Source organism: Gouania willdenowi, chromosome 6 (genome assembly GCF_900634775.1).
Source record: "Gouania willdenowi chromosome 6, fGouWil2.1, whole genome shotgun sequence".
Lineage (NCBI taxonomy): Eukaryota > Metazoa > Chordata > Actinopteri > Blenniiformes > Gobiesocidae > Gouania > Gouania willdenowi.
Genome location: NC_041049.1, coordinates 63,263,955 through 63,281,209, shown reverse-complemented (window position 1 = coordinate 63,281,209; position 17,255 = coordinate 63,263,955). Strand labels below are relative to the sequence as shown.

Sequence of the window (17,255 nt, the reverse complement as noted above, 5' to 3'; positions counted from 1 at the left end):
TCACATCATACAAGTATTTAGTTTTATTCATAGACTACAGTTAAACATGTCAAAAGTCTCATTTACAATTTTCCCACATTTCTGAGATATATATTTTATAGCTTATTTTGTATTAAATTACTCGTTTTAGGAGTCGCTGCTTTCGTTACTTCTCAGAACAGAATGAAAAGTACAGTTAGATGGATTTCTTTTTTTTTTTTTTTTAAAAAAAAAAAAAAAGTTAGATGGATTTCTGAGTGCATCCTAACCCAGACACACATGCTGAGAAAAAGCCAAAAGTGGCACTTATTGTGCAGCTGTTTGTTGATAAATGTACCTGTGTGGCATTTTTCATCAGTAAATTTAACCCAGAATTGTGTTTTTGGAAAGACTTTATTGAGTTAAAATATTGAGATTTAAAACTTCTATCACTACTTTGAGATAAAATATCAAGATATGAGTTTTGATCCATATCGCCCAGCCCTACACTGCTCTACAGGATGATGTGTATGGTGAGACGCTACCATGAGAGCAGCGACACAGGCTGTTCAAGCTGAGGATAAGCTAACATTCACTCACAGCCACAGATGGAAGTTGCAGGCTCTCCCTGTTGCATCAAATTGTTAGTTGCCAAAAGGCCGCTCTACGCTGCAGGCGGCTCAGAGACCCAGATACGAGCTGCACCTTCTCCCCCTGATATCCTACTGACACTGCACAGACAATTGTTTGGATGTCTGTTATTTTTGTGTTTCTTTTGGGGTTTGAAATGGACAGAAGAAGTAAAACAGCTAAAAATGTGTCTGTATTTTTTTTTTTACGTTGCACATCAATAAACATGAGCAAGTAAATACGCAGTATAATAGCAAGAGCTCATTTGGAAAATCATAGCCAACACACTACAATAATAAACTATAAATGTAGTAGCAGAAGGTTATATGGCTGATTTCAGACCAGAAACATTTCCGGTGTCATGTACTGAGTTCGCATTGTACTGAGATTGTACTTGCGCATACTGTATATGCTACCGGAAAATGAATTTTTGCTTAAAAAAAAATAAATATTTTTGTTATTTTTGTTTTCAAAGTGAACGGACACGTGTTTAATTGATTGGGTTAGTTAGGGTTATAATCTCAGTACGGAGGTAAACTCAGTATGTGACACCGGGTTGACAATTTAGATGTTAAAGTGCATTAAGAGAGCATTTTCATTTCTGTAAGTTTTTCCTGTTTTGCTGACATTTGCTTAAAGCAGAACTAAATGACTTGTGCTTAGCGCTCCCCCTAAAGGTCCCTTTTGGTTATGTCCTTTGCTCTCCCAAGACGGTAGCACCCGATCACTGAAAAATCCTACAAAAGTACAGCAAGTCTACAAAAGTGACACTAAGGGTGCTTTCACTCATATAGTCCCATGTGACCATGTGAACAGTATGAGGAAGAGACAAGTAAAATAAATGAATGATGTGAGAGTAATACGGAAGGGAGTGTGGAAATGTGTGTGATGTGTTTGTTTGTGTGCTGACAAAGCGGCTCTGAAATTGGATGGATGGATATTTGTGTGTGTGCTGCCTGATGTAGCGCTGGGTTGCGAGTGTGTGTGCGTGTCTGTTGCGCAATCACACACGCTGTCGTGGCGCCACAACGACAGCATCAGGTTTACATACAAGGTTCCATCTTCTCTTATCTTTGGTGGAACACAGGGTAAATCTAGGATTTATCTATTAAATGGTTTAAAGAGATCATAATGTATTGTTTGTGGGTGGACTGGCCACAGCCTGATGTTGACAGTTTGCTTTAGTTATGGACAACCTCATCAAGGTTTTGCATTGCACAATTAGTCATAATATTTGGTATTGATCAAAATGTTGAGGTTTACAGTCAGAACTTATAAGGTTGCATTAGTAAAGTTAAAGGATGACACTTCTTTCACAACAATCCTGTCTGTAAGTTGCAAACCAGTTTGTACTGCAACATTGTACTGCATTGGAGGCATATAGCACAAACGTTTCCACTTACAAAAGCCAACTGTGAACAGACATTTTTCATCTGGATTGAGTACTACCAAGTATGAACCACATGTCTGCAAAGAAATAAATTGAAATCATCTAAGTCATAAAGTGTTAATCATGGGGTTACTCATGGAACTAGGTGAGCAAAGTCAGACTGTTAACTATTTGGGACCGTTTGTCTTTGAGACTGATATTGTTTAAGACAGTTTCTCAAATGGGGGTACGCGACGGCACTACAGGGGGTACTTGAGAGAGAGAGTGGAAAAGTAACAAATGAAAGCATAAAACATGTGGGGTTTTATGATGTTTATTTTTAGTTAAAAATGATAATGACAACAAAAACACACAAAATAACATAAAAATATACTGAATAATAAAAAGAACAAACAACAACAAAATACACACACTAAGAGAGAAAAGTACTTACTATTACCAGCAACACACAAAACAACAAAGACACACTAAATGAGAGAAAAACATACAAGATCACTAAAAAAAATACACAACAATAACAGAGAAACGTACAAAACGACCTAGGAAACAACCAAACCAAAAACACACACACTGAGAGAGAATAATTTAAATAATACCAACAACACACAAAAATGACAACAAAAACACACAAAATAGGAGAAATATATACTGAATAATAAAAAGAACAGACAAACAACAACAAAACACACAAAACTACACTAAAAATGCACAAAATGGTGATAGAAATGATCTTGATTAGAACAGGAACTGAAAATACAAAGGTCAGTCTTGGCCGTACATTAGGCGGAAAATGACCGTAAATGACAAAAACTGAAGAAATACATTTACTCAGGAGGCACTAAATACTGTTTCATTCACTTATTTACAAAATGAGATTTTAGTCCGTGTAAAGGAGAAATAAATTTGTGTTACGAGTTTGTCACCACAGAAACATGTGTCATTGACCACTGAGCCAAATTTGAAAGATGAAAAAAATCACTAGGTCTCAAAATCATGGAAAAACAAGTACTTCTCTCTGCTCTGAAACACTGGGGGCGTGTCAGTTGGAAGTGCTAAAACCACGCCCATGCGTGGGAAGGGCACCGTCTCCCTCCGTGTATTAACCCTAACCCTATGGGAGAGAGCAGCGTGAAAGACCAAAAAACAGGAAAAATCCAAAAATGCTTGGATCGGGACAAGCGGAAAGGTTTTCTCTGCCCGAGTCTGAATATGTGCATCTCTCCGGGGTAGAGTAAAAACTGTGTCACCTGAAGGCGAAAAAAAAGTGCACATTTCATTGAAAATGTGGCACCAACGGACGTATTTTATTTCTCCGTGTTTGAATATGTGGTTTGTTTTCAGCTAGGGTTCAAATTGCACCCGCTGGAGGCCACGGAAGTTTGGTGTGCTTCAGCAGCAGGGTCGGGTTTATGCCAATGATGGCTCCGTTACGTAACGCGGCCATGATTTCCGACCCGCCCATTAAATCCTGAACACACTTTGAAACACAGTGTGTGAAGCCGAGCTCCACAATTACATTATAAATGGTTGAATGGATTTTTACATGTTTTAAGGAATACAATTATGACCTATTTAAAGTGTTTAGAATAAAATGGCTGAATTTGCTTTACATGGACTTTAAAATGTGTTTTTTCTTAATTACTCATTCATTCCAGCATTATATTCTATATTGGTTGTTTTTACACAGAAAAAAAAATTATGTAGTCGGACATAAGGGGGTAGTTGGATTCAAAATCTAGAGAAAAGGGGGTAAAAGAGTTTGAGAACCACTGGTATAAAACATGTAATGCATTCAGTCAGTGTGTTGTGTTAAATGTGAGAAATAGTGATGAACAATATAGTGATAAAATATAATACATCTACTTAGACATAAAAAGCAGTGGCTTGGTTTTTAAAAAAACAGCAAAAAAAAAAACAAAAGTTTTTTTTCTTAAGAACCACCTCAGAAGAATCCATTCATAATCATAAACACACAAAAAGGGGAAAAAAGCAACAGTGATGTGGTTTCAACTAAATTCTCACTTGGGGGTCACACAGCAGGCAATGATGGGGAGTGGAGGGGTTTTTTTTTCTGCTCCCACGATACACTGTCAGCTTTTCTCACCATTCTAAAACACTGTGGGCCTGGTTAAAAGCTTGTGTTGGTAAATTTCATATTTGTGTTTTTCTGTCTGAGGCTGCATGAAGAGACTCTGCATGTGTCATTTGTGGCAATGCATGGAGGCTCCTGACTGCTGGTTGATTTATATTCTAGATTCCAACATTGTTATGCTGTTTTTCATTTCTATTCACGCAACCCCTATGACAATTTGTGTACCCCTGGGGTAACCTAGGTTACAAAACATGAAATAATGTGGCTTTTGCCATCCTTGGTCGGGAAGGGGCAAAATCTATTTATTATTCTATTCATTATTTTTATTTATTTGTCTTTCTGTGCGTACCCTGCTTTAGTAAATCACGCCTAACAGATGAACACAGCACATGCAATCCATTAGCGTGCACAATAAATCTCACATTCTTTTTTTGGTATCTTAGCAAATGTGACTCTGTGTGTGCTTTGCTATTGTTCCTTTCTGAGCCAGGTCCAGACTTAGAGCCTCAACGCTGCCAATTGAGCTCCAGGTGATTAAAGTGTGCTGTAATGTATTTACTATCCCCATGGTTGGCAGCCTTGTTCTATCGTCCTTAAATGACCAATTCTCATAGCTTGTGCAGGAATGACATCATAGTGCTTTGTGGTATGCAAGCTGTGTACTCAGCAGCGGAGATGCTTGCCAGACTTTGCTCAGTTGGCAAATAGATTTAAGGGGGGGGGTACATGCTGGAAAAGGAGGAGAAAGTTAGAGCATGAGCAGTGAGGGAAAAAAAGCTGATGGACACCAGTTTAATGACCTTTCCAAGCACTTGTCAATCCCATTGACTGCACATAAACAACTTTACTTTGCTGAGTGTAAGAGCAGGATTTCCCTTCATCAGGATGTTTGTTGTACTTTTCATATGAAATGAGTTTGAATGATCAATAACCTACCAATTGTGTTCAATTAAGATTGTTCTGTCAAATTTACTGACACGTCACAATGCACTTTCCCTTAAACAGATTCAATATAGTAGCTATAATGTTGATTTTACAAGCCTTTATTTCTAAAATTTTAAACCAGAAATGCTCTCCCTCCCTCCCTCCAATAAAACAAGGAGCATCTTCCCATCCCACATTATCTCCTTCCAAAAGATATTAACTGTTTTCCACAATAGTAGAATGCAGTATTTTCCTGAATTAACGATGCTGCAACTTAACATTGTGTTAAAATTGTACGATCAAATCCGACAGAGTTTGGACATTTTAAGTAAGAGGCGTTTGCACCTCTGTGAAAAGGTTGTAATATGTTGACAATGACACACACAGGCATAATCAATCAGAAAAATGTCTGACATTTACTGATGCCGTGTGAAGAACAGCCACCAGGGTGGTGTGAAGTGAATATATATATGTATATGTATGTATGTATACATGATGCATAGCCATCCACAGACGCAAACAATATTTACTATCGGTGAAGAAGGTCAAGCTAATGTTCGAGTTAGAAAAATTATTAATTACATTGCATTGAAATGACCATTGGTTATAAATCTTATGCTTAGAGGCTTTTGCATATTGTGTCAACACACCTTATAAAAAACTAGAGAATTAGTTCTTGATGGTGGAAATTAGAGGCTGTTAAATGTTTTAATATGCTTCTCATTAAACTTTAGAGCCCTTCAGAGGATAAAACAACCCATTTCATTCACAACAGGTTAATGCTTCCCATTGGGACCCAAGAACAATTTGTCCTGCCTGAGAAAAAGTGAAATTGACTTCCCGACTCCTGGTCTTTGCACAGCTGCAGATTTAACTAACCCGATGTATAGAAACAACCCTGGTTCAGAGGTGGACTGGCCATCTGGCATACCAGGCATCGTCCTGGTGGGCCGTCGACCCAAAGTGGGCCGGTCCGGTCATGGTGACAGGGGGCCAAAAGTGGCAAAAACGTGGCAAGAAAAGAGTCAAAAGTTACTAAATTGGGCCAAAATCAGTCAAGAGTGACCAAAAGATGGGCAAAAAAGATCAACTAGGTGATTTGTAATGGAAGAAAAGGTCAAAATGTGGCAAAAAATAGTGAGAAACGGCAAAAATGTGAAACAAAAAGAGGCAAAAAGTATTATTTATGGGGCAAAAGTTAGCTTATTTGGATGAAAAGTGGCCAAAAAAAAAAAGACAAAAATTAGAAAAGTGTCAATAGGTAAAAAGGGGTTAAAATGTTTACCCCTTTTAAGGTTTTCTGGGGGAATAATAACTAAAATGAAGACATAAAGAGCCACATGTTGAGCATCACTGACTTAATAGCGGCTTCTAGATGGTGTCTGTAGTGAGCTGGTCAGGACAGAAAATACCAGGGCTAAATTTTGGTCCCAGTCCACCCCTGCCCTGATTCAACTTCTTATGTCTGTCACACCTTGAGTGATTCATAAAGTCCCAATGAATGCCTTTTTAGTGTCGTTTAATCGGTTGATTTATTCAACTGGAAGTATTTCATAAAAAAAGATGCAAAGCAGTGCTGTCAAGTAGGTGGTCTTTGTGTAAAAGACCACTTCTGTAGGTGTTCAGATGGGGTTTTTTTTTTTTAGACGAAAGGAAAGCCAAAGAAAACCTGTCAGTGTTTTGGTATCAAAGCATGAGCTTGAAATAGTTCCAAAGTTTTCCAAAGGGTCAGTCTTTCTTGAACCACAGAAGCACAAACAAGCTGATGAAAGACAGTGCTAGTCATTATCGCACAGCAGGTGTGCCACAGTGGGCTGCTACAAAGCAAACACGGGAACTAGACGCCCACTTCACCTGAATACCTTTCTCAGGAAAACCCACTCCTGGGAGGTGCTCCAGAAAATTCTTAAACTACATTTCAATAAAAATATTTCTATGTCCTGAGCAATATTTTCTGCCTTCAGTCACCAAAGTGCTTCCATCTCTCACCATCAGTGAGAGCTGGAAGCACTAATGCTGATTGAGGAGCATTATTGAGCATTGATGCTCAATCAGAGCATTAATGCTCAATCAGAATTGAGCAATAATTCTCACTTCTGATTGCACAGATCCAATTTTTTGTTTGGCAGTTCACATTAACATTTAACCTCAGCCCAGCCACTTTTCTCCAAAAATCACATACCAATAACAAAATAACAAATAGTTTTTCTAAGCTTCTACGTAACCTACATAGCAAATTTTTGTTCAGATTGAAGTAGGACCCTTAGTGGTTACGGATGATCTGAAACTCTGGAAATATATGATACTGAGTGACAATAAATCATGTTTTAAATACAGAAAACTGGAGTGCGCCCAAAAAAAACAACCTGGAGATTTACATCAAATATAAAGCCAATTCTCAGTAGGAAAGGCTAAAAAAGCAGAAATAAATGAACTAATGTAAGGCAACTTTGGTGATAACAATAAACAATAGGACGAAGATACACGTTTTTGTACAAAAAGTTCAGGCGTAAAACTGTGCTAAAGTTTTCCACAAGTTTGTAACTGTAAGATGTCAGTGAAATTAATTTCAATCATTGTTAGTCTGTGTGATTTAATTCTTTATTTACAACATTTAGACATGTGTGAGTCACGGAAGCTAGAGCTGCCCCCGCCGGCGGGTCCGTTGGGGTTGAAGAGTACATTTAGTAGCATGAACTTTTTTACTTTTACTCAAGTTTGGGTTTTGTTAGTTTATTCCTTATTATTATGCATTTTATATTTTGATAGCGCTATGAGATGACCTTTGTTGTAAACTGCGCTACAGAAATAAAAATTGATTGATTGATTGAAGTAAGGGAGCAACTTCAATACTTTTACCAGAGTCATTTTTTATTCAAGTATTTAGAATTTTACTTGAGTACTGAAGACTAGCACTTTTGCCACCTCTGTCTGTATCTGATTGGGCCACTTTTACCTGCAGTGTGAACGTAGCCAAAAATGCTCAGACTTGGTGTGATTTAGTCTCAGGTCATAAGAAAGCACGGTGCCATAATTTGCCAGTATTGTCGTCTGTCACCTGAACACACAATCAAGACCAACTTCTCCTTTACTTCACACTATTCCAAGGGAAGTGAGAGGTTTCGTCCACCTTAAGAGTCCACACAGTGTTCTGAGTGTCCGCAGAGAGAGTTGGTTTATTGGGGCCCCACCGGCCAGGGACGCTGCCTGTGTGTGGAATTGTGGTGAAGGCTTAGCAGAGGCTACTCTGTCCTAATTAGTGGTAAGATTAGTTTTGTCAGTCTGAGTCCCAGCCTGTCTGTCTGACATCTGATCAGCAAACACCACTCCTTGCACTTCACAAATCATAAAAAAACAACAGCTCTTCCTGTAAAATCAAGTTCCACATTAATAGACAATCCCTGCCATGAAACTGGAGCCGTCAGGTGACACACAAATGCACGTGGTTAGGCGTGCGAGAGCTTTCTTGGAGAGAAACTGCAGATAAAATGTGCCCCGATCCTATGGCAGGACACAGTGTACCAGACTGAAAAAGTACAGCCATGCGGTGCTGTTGTGATGAAGCTGCTGCAGGTGCTGCGGTCAAATGCACCCTCTGGTGGACGAGAGGAGAACCTGCAAACCTCCACAGAGAACAGACAGTACCAGACTCAGGAACATTGTGCGACAGTCAGTGCAAACCTTTGCACTTATCTTCATGTGATCATGTATTGTTTTTTTTAAATAGGGCTAACCTCGGCATACTCAAAAAGAACTTGATGTTTCTTAAATATGCCTCGTAACATCAATGTACAATTTGGGATATATCAGTGGTTATCCTATGTAAGATTTGAGAATTATTTTTATAACAAAGAAAATAAATCTGAAATCAGAAGTGACTCAAATCAATTTCCTTTATTGTGCATTATATAATGAAAAATCTCAAATATACCTAAAAAAAACATTTAGGCTTACAAGTCAGTAAATAATAAGTACATGAAAATAATAACTGAAAATCTGCAGCGCTGTCGTCCCAATGTGGACTATGAGAAATTTGTTCTGTCTGTTGCCTAAAAAAACAAAAACAAAACAAAACTCAGATTTATAGTAAATACAGTGCATCCTATTTGAGTCTTTTGATCAGATAACATTAAAAAAATAAGCATTTATTCATATAATGAATTGTAATGTACCATAATTGTGTCAAAACTATTCAGAATGTTAAATTCAAATTAAATTGAAAAACCTTTTTGTCAGATTTTTTATTTTCACAAGATTTCAGATTTTTTCAAAGACTGTGGCTCTACAAGCTAAAGCCTTGTTACATTGTAAAGTAAAAAAAAAAAAAACACAACAGAAAAACCGCAGCTGCTTCCAACAAAGATTTAGTGTATAAAGTAGGGATGGACAAGTGCCTACAGCAGCAAAACATGTTTTTTTTTTTTTAGAAAGAGGATGTGTTCTCATGAATTGTTATGGTCTGTTGCTGCAGCGGAATTAAAGGGAACAAGTTGAAGTCAGGTCAGTAATTATGTCAGTCTGTTTGTCTACCACGGCTTTAAACTGACTTAATATCAAGGTTAGTGTTTATACAAAAGGAATAGGATCTTATGTTATCAGATAGAGACCGTTTTCAGTTTAGATAATTGCCATGAAGAATCATAAAAAAATGTCAATTATAATTTAACACAAAACTGGGGAACCATGTTACAGTTCTATGTACAGTCCTACACATATGTAGTTATTAATTATTAAAATATGTTCCATTACAAACTTTCCCACATTTTACCATTTTAACAACATTGAAATCGAGGGGTATACTGACACAAAAAAGGTTCCGACGCCCACACCAAAAATTTTAAAAACCTTTATTTTCATTGATTAGGAAGCCTAACAAGGTAACCAATAGATGGGAAAGAAATTAGATGATAGATTTTTGTTTTTAGTGTATTTTACAGCTGATTTACGACCCGTTATCATAAGAGATGCTAACAGAAAGCTAACACAAGATGAAGATGAACTTTTATTAGATTATTTATTTTAGGCTCTGTGATTTTTGATTAATTGTAATTTCTGAGGATACAAAAATAATTGTAATTGAACTTTAGTAATTGGTAATAATGCTGGTCACTGTTATCGTTACTGAATTGTAATTGAACATTATATTTAATTGGAAGATATAATTGACCCCAACCCTGAGTGTGGCCACACCACTTACCAATACGCTCCACAATAACCATATTATTAGTTCCTGGGACGATGGCTGTTGTGTTCACTACCTCTATATTGGCCACTTCCTGGTTTCTGCTGCAAAAAGGCCAGTTTTAATAATGGATCACAGGTAACTGGACAGACGTCTCCTTTATTATTCTCCCCATGCAGGACAGGTAGAACACTTTCCTCCCTCACTATTCATTAGCTGAGTCCAAAGTAAGTGCTGCCCAATTGTTGCATAACGTAGGGTGCTTTCACATATATAGTCCTGTGGACTCGGTGCAGTTCATGTGGTGGTCTGCTTTCACACTACTAACTATTTGCCGAGCGCACCAAACTTTCTAAACAACGTCACGTGGGACAAACGGTCACTCGCCTGTTGGACAGAATACTTCCGCCTAAAGACAAAAACAACACTTCAGTCAGAAAAATGCATTTTCCAAAAGAAATCTGAAATCAAACTCCCCAGAAACATCATTAATAATGATTCAAAATAACCCATAATCACACTGGGTGTGGAAATGTTTGTGACACACGAGCGCTGAGTGTGTGTGTGCTTGTTGCCGTGACAACAGTTTGTGTGATTGCTGTGTGCCGCTGCCGAGTCATTGACGGAGTTGCACCATCATGTCCTATATTTTCCAAAGGTAATCCTAAAACAAACACCCTGGAAACGTAATTAATAATAGGGTATGTAGTGAAAGCACCCTAAGCCTCCATATTTTGGATTCTTCGAGAAAACATTTTCATTTTTTTTTTTTTTTCAACTTTGTCTGCACATGCTGTCAAAGGTCAACACAACAAGAAGTGCAATCTTTTTAAAGACTGCAATGCATCTTTTGTTATTGTAATTAAATAAATACATTTATTTTATTGCATAACTGTGCCCATCATCAGCCCTCCCTAAGGAAAGTTAAGAAACACTTTATTAAAGGGAGAATATAAAAAGAGAGGGCAGTGTTACACTTAAGTGGGAGGGAAGGGAACAGGGAAGAGGGAGTTAGGGTAGGAAATAGAAGGGGTGGAGAAGAGACGACTGTTTTATGATGAGAATAAGATGTGATGTTATAGTTGTGTAATCAGTATAATTGCCATTTTAAAAATATGTTGCCGTTGTAATCGTAATTAAATTGTAATTGGGTTCAGATAATTTATTTTGTAATTTTCATGAAAATTCTATAAAAAATATAATTTAATGCTGAACTGGGGAACCATGTTACAGTTCTATGTACAGTTCTACTTATGCAATTAAACAATTATTAAAATATGTTACATATCAAGCTTTCCCACATTTTACCATTCAAAAATTATATTAAAACCTATATTTTCATTGATTAGGAAGCGTAACAAGGTAACCAATAGATAGGAAAGAAAGTAGATATTTATTTTACTGCTGATTTAGGACCCGTTAGCATTATTGATGCTAACAGAAAGCGAACACAAGAGGAAGGTTAACGTTTATTAGGTTATTTATTTCAGGCTCATTAATTGTAATTGAGAACGTAATTGTAACACACACACACACAGAGACACGCACACACACACACACACACACACACACACACACACACACACACACACACACACACACACACACACACACACACACACACAGACACAACATTCTTGCTTTTATAGATAGATTGGTAAAAAAGCTGTAATCGTAAATTAATTTTAATTGAACATGGGTAACTGAAAACGTAATCGTAACTGAAAAACTTAATTAACCCCAACCCTGGTGCCCATACATTTGGACCTACTACATCGTTATCAATGGGGATAGATATTTCTTCCAAGCAGAAAACTGCCAACATCTGGCAAAGAAGATATTTGGCACATGGTGGAGGTTTTTTCTCGTTATACTCGATAAACAACTTTACATTTGTATGTCAACAGTTTCAGCCACAGCTTTAGTGTGTCACGGCATGAGAACTGTGTGAGTGTGAAGGAGTGATTCCCTTTATTTGATATGGACATCACAATTACATTAGTAACACAGATGTATTGTTTTGAGTGTGTTAGCACATGTGCTAATTTACAACACTGCTTTCAAAAAATTTCTTGATTATGGGCGTTACTCCTGACACAGTAAGACATGCCAGTCAACGCTGGCAGTAACAAACCACTGCCTGCTCAACTACTATACAGTATATAATACACAGCTCACAAACATGAACACACAGACCCACCTCCACACAGACAATATAATACTTACAAGCAGTCCCTGATCTACTCTAGCCATGAGCCTCAGAACATTGCCTCACACACGCACAGACACAGGTTCGCGCACACGCAGAGACAGACGGGGATACACACACTATGTGTCTGTACACACACACATAGCTTGATGAACCCTCTGATTAGCGCAGAATCTGCTCTTTATAGAAGCACAGAGTCAAAAGCATCACCGCTACAGTGGCTGTTTCACACACGAAACATTAGACTTCCTCATTAAAACTGTCAATCACTGCTCACTGAGGGTTGTGATTGGAGGAAACCCTCCTCCCTCCTCCCAGCTGTTTTAGGAAGGGCGGGGCCAACAGTGAAAGTTGATGATGCAGGGGAATCTAAAGAATCTGTTTCAACCAATAGCAAAATTCAATTGTAATAGCCGGTGTTCAACCCTTAGAGGGCAGTCACTCTGAAACTACTCTTGAGTTTACTTTTCCAGGTTTTTGTGTGTTTACTTATGTTCTCACCTTGCTCCCGCTGCTGGTCTCTCTGCTCCATGGACACCAGTGCAGAGAAGTGAGCCTGGTCGTAGGCCAGGACCAGAGGGGAGCAGTGGCAGCGGCTCGGAGGAACCTCCAGCGGCAGGTAGAGTCCTCCAAACGGGATGGGAGCAAACGCTGAAATTGAGTTCAAACACATCAATCAAGTGTCATTACTTAACAGATTAGTTTCAAAGTAGCATCTAATGAGATCATTTACTGAGAATGTTAGTGTCCTACCCTCTCCTCCTGAGTCTCTAAGCATGGTATCCGCCACCACTACGATAGGCCTGCGCAACACGTGGGCCAGCACAAACACATGGAACTCCTCCAGACTCTCATAGACGGGATCTTCTGAGTTATCTACCCTGAAAGGAGAAGCAGGCGAGTCTCACGTTTCTAGTCCGTGTAAAGCAGAAATACATTTGTGTTATGAGTTTGTCACACAACAGAAACATGTCATTGACCACTGAGCCAAATTTGAAAGACGAAAAAAATCGCTGAATAAATAAAATTCGGTCTCAAAATCATGGAAAAACAAGCACTTCTCTCTGCTCTGAAATGCTGGGGGCGTGTCAGTTAGAGGCGCTGGAACCACGCCCACGCGCGGGAAGGACGCCGCCTACGTGTGCCGTGTCTATGGAAGAGAGCAGTGTGAAAGCGGCTCCAGCGTCAATAGTGCTCCAAAAGTGCTCAGAATGGGCCAAACGGGGTGTCAGTGGAAAAGACTGCTCCGCCCGAGTCCGAATATGTGAATCCCTCCTGGGTAGAGTCAGAACTGCTCATTTCATGGAAAATGTGGCACCAGCGGATGTGTTTTATCCCCCCCCCCACAGACATTTGAAAGAGTTTGTGAAGCCTAGCTCCACAGTTAAATCATAAATGGTTGAATGGCTTTTTGCATGTTTTAAGGAATACATTTATGACCTATTTAATGTGTTTAGAAGAAAATGACTGAAGTTGCTTTACACGGACTTTAAGCTACTTTCTGCCTTTGTAAGCATCTGCAACTGTCTGTGGTGCTCATGAGCCTCAGTAATCTAACCCAATCATTCTGGATTTGTTCAGCATTAAAGTAAACAAGGTCCATATTTTCAAATAAAAGCGATGCAGGCAGAGGGAAAGAGAAACCAAGCAGAGGGAATTCAGTTGTCTGTTCACTTTAACAAATAGCCATTTAATATGTAAATTAAACTCATCTAATTATCTCAGACTGGGACCATCAAACATCGCTAACCTAATTATTGTATTACAGTCTTAGAGCAATAAACTAGATGAGGAAATGACTAAATCATTGACCTTAACCCTTTAACACCTACCGCGTCGCTGGCGACACATCCTGGTATGCGCACATTAAAATGACCGTAACTCGCTCTATTGGAAAAACTATTTGTTTTTCTTCATTCTCATATTACACTGATAGAACATGTAATAAATTGTAACAAACTGCCAAATGTTGGAAGTCTAAAGTGTCATGTACTGACCATTTTATAGACAAAAACAGGCAGAGATGTTAATAATACAGGTGTTAAAGGGTTAAAGGTATTTCTTCAGCAAGATCTTGATGCTAATGACAGATGTTTTTGTGACAGTTAAACTACCTGGAATGTATTTTTTTTAAAAAAAATATCAAATACTTACAAGTTAGATATAAAATAAACTAACTATAATAACATCCAGCCTTGATGGCATTTTAATGTTATATTGAAGTACAAACCAACAATAGCAGAGCTTGAGGCAATAACAAGGAATGAAATCCGACTCTGTTCGACAAGTAGCAAGAAAACAAAGCTCTGCTTAGTTTCTTCTATGGGTTTGGACTCAAAGGGTGTTTTATTGTTTTATTATTATGCATTGATCCATTTTTTTAATTCACACCCTGAACAGAGTTACAGTCTAATGCAGGGCCAACAGAAAGACATGGACCACAAACCCAATGAGCCAAACATACAAAGTATGGTTTGAAAGAAGAATATAACCTCATGAAAACATGTAAACTCCACATTGAAACACTGATGTGTTTGGTATTGTCAAAACAGTTTATTTAAAGAACTAGTACAGTGCCCGTCAGAAGTATGCATTTATGTGGGAGTATAAATAGAGTTGTCAATTATGGCCAAACGAGTGTGTGTTTGAAGGTTCGGTGTAAAAGAAGTGTAAATACTCTGTACTCTGTCGTGTTATAAAGTGGTATATTTGCCGGTGCAAAATGTGGGTGAAATTTTCCTGGTTTAATTCTATGGGACATGTGCATGATAAATGTGTTTGTTTATATTTTATTATATTTTTTTGTTTGGTGTATTTTTCTGTAATGAATTATGTGTGTTTGTGTTACATTCTGTTGTGTTTTTGTACATAAATGTTTGCTGTTTTTTTTTTTTTTTAATTTTAAAATTTTTTGTAATGAATGTTTTTTGGATTCATGTATATTTTTGAATCTTTCTGTTGTGTTTTTGTGCATTTTTTGTATAATTGTTGTTTTTGTTGCCATTGTAGTGTGATTCAGGAGTCATTTTGTGTAATTTTTGTGTAAATATTTAGTTTTGTGTATTTTTTGTATAAAAACACGGGCACCGTGTTGGTGACCCTTGCTCTAGAATTCACTTGCCTGATCTGCTCTAGACTTCATTTGCGTGTTCACACCGGCCCACACAAATTAAACTCTACGAGCAAACAACCCTAGAGCGGACACAAAGATCCAGGAATCACCTGTGTTTGATCAGATATTTTTTTTCCAACACAGAGCATCTCTCTGGTAGCCTATGGGACGGTCTCTATGTCTATTTCAGTCAACAACAGAAGCCACAAGCTTTCCATGCGTAGGAGGAAAACAGAGTTAGTTTCCAATCTGCCTCTTTAAACCACTTTCACTTTTATTTATACAACTGTAGCTGAAGCTAAAGGTAACCCGGAGCAAGAAGAGGCAAGTTCCAGAAGTAATGATTTATACTGACAGCCAGGAGATGGGTCCACATGTTGGGTTCATAAATAAATGATATTCAATTACAAATATGGTGTAATTGGGGCCCGAGCACAAGGGTGCGTAGGACCCTATTGTAATGCAACTCTTTTTTATCATTATTCTTCTTACAAAAAAGAGATCGCATTTTTGGGGACCGAAACACGTTCAAAAACTCATGAAAATTTTAACGCATATTAGGACTGGCAAAAAATCTGATATTTTGGGGGAATTGAACATGTGAATGGCAAAATGACTCAATGACGCCCCCTTGAAAATTGTATTTGCTCCCAGCTGGCACTGATGACATCATCACTGTGAAACTTCTGCAATATTCTGACAACATCACTCTCTACAGTGATGATGTCAGAATTCCACAGTGTACTGAAGAACTATTACTTCAGTACACTGAGGATTTCCCTGATCTGGATAATTACTGTTATTTCTTTCTACCACAAACACACATTCCCAAAGATTACACAATGTAACGCTATTGTCTCATGATCCTTTTTATACCCACACAGAAAAAATAAAGCACCTCCAACACCACAAGAGGACCCGGAAACAGACCCCATCAGTGAGCCAGACAACTAAAACTGATTAATTTTTACACTTGTTCATAGTTTCTATTTTTTTTTTTTAACTAATTCTTACCTATTCAATAAATATCTTCTCACATATCAACTGTCTATTTCTATTAATACACATTATGCAATTGTCCCTTCACTTACTTTAACCTCTGTAATGTGCACATCTTAAAAGCTACATTTTTGGCCCCTATTGAAATTACCAACCTTAATTTCATCCCTATAAGTTCCTCCTGTTTCAGTCACATCACTCAATAAATGCGTCACAATGAGGAAAAACATGTATACGTCACTATTTTTTATCCTAAGTGCCTCTATGTCATCACTGTAGAGGTAGGACTGATGACATCATCACTGTAGAGGAAGGACTGATGACATCATCACTGTAGAGGTAGGACCATCGGAATTTGTAAAGCATTTATTGATGAAATAATTTATTAACGGTATAATTGCAGTCCAAACAAACCTGACGTTGCACACCCTTCAACCAAGCAGCAGCCATGTTGAAAGTCTCAGCTCTGTCTGATAAAAATAATAACTTTAATTTTAATTAAATTAATTAAAAATGCTGGTCACCGTAATCATAATTTAGTTGTAATTAAACATGGACAGTTGAAAATGTAATTGATCCCAACCCTGTTTATAAGACTGCATTTAAATATTGTTCCTCCTCGAACCATATCGTGGGTGTTGTTCTCCCCTGTGCTCATACTCATATAGAAGCAGTATTACATGGTTACCAACTGTTTTAGTTTTTGAAGTGCCAAATGGAAGCTGCTGAAACAAAAGATGGTGCCACAGCACATTTAGC

General features: G+C 37.9%; 1 protein-coding gene across 3 annotated transcripts in view; it reads right to left on the bottom strand.

Moving 5' to 3' along the window:
* The window catches only part of otud7a (OTU deubiquitinase 7A), a 57,990-nt gene that overhangs the window by 6,097 nt on the left and 34,638 nt on the right, over positions 1-17,255 (bottom strand). For all 3 annotated transcript variants that reach the window (XM_028451240.1, XM_028451242.1, XM_028451241.1), the window contains 2 exons: positions 13,139-13,266; positions 12,887-13,036 (listed from right to left, as the gene is read on the bottom strand). In XM_028451240.1, coding sequence (XP_028307041.1) covers positions 12,887-13,036; positions 13,139-13,266 — 278 coding nt within the window. The remainder of the gene's footprint in view (positions 1-12,886; positions 13,037-13,138; positions 13,267-17,255) is intronic.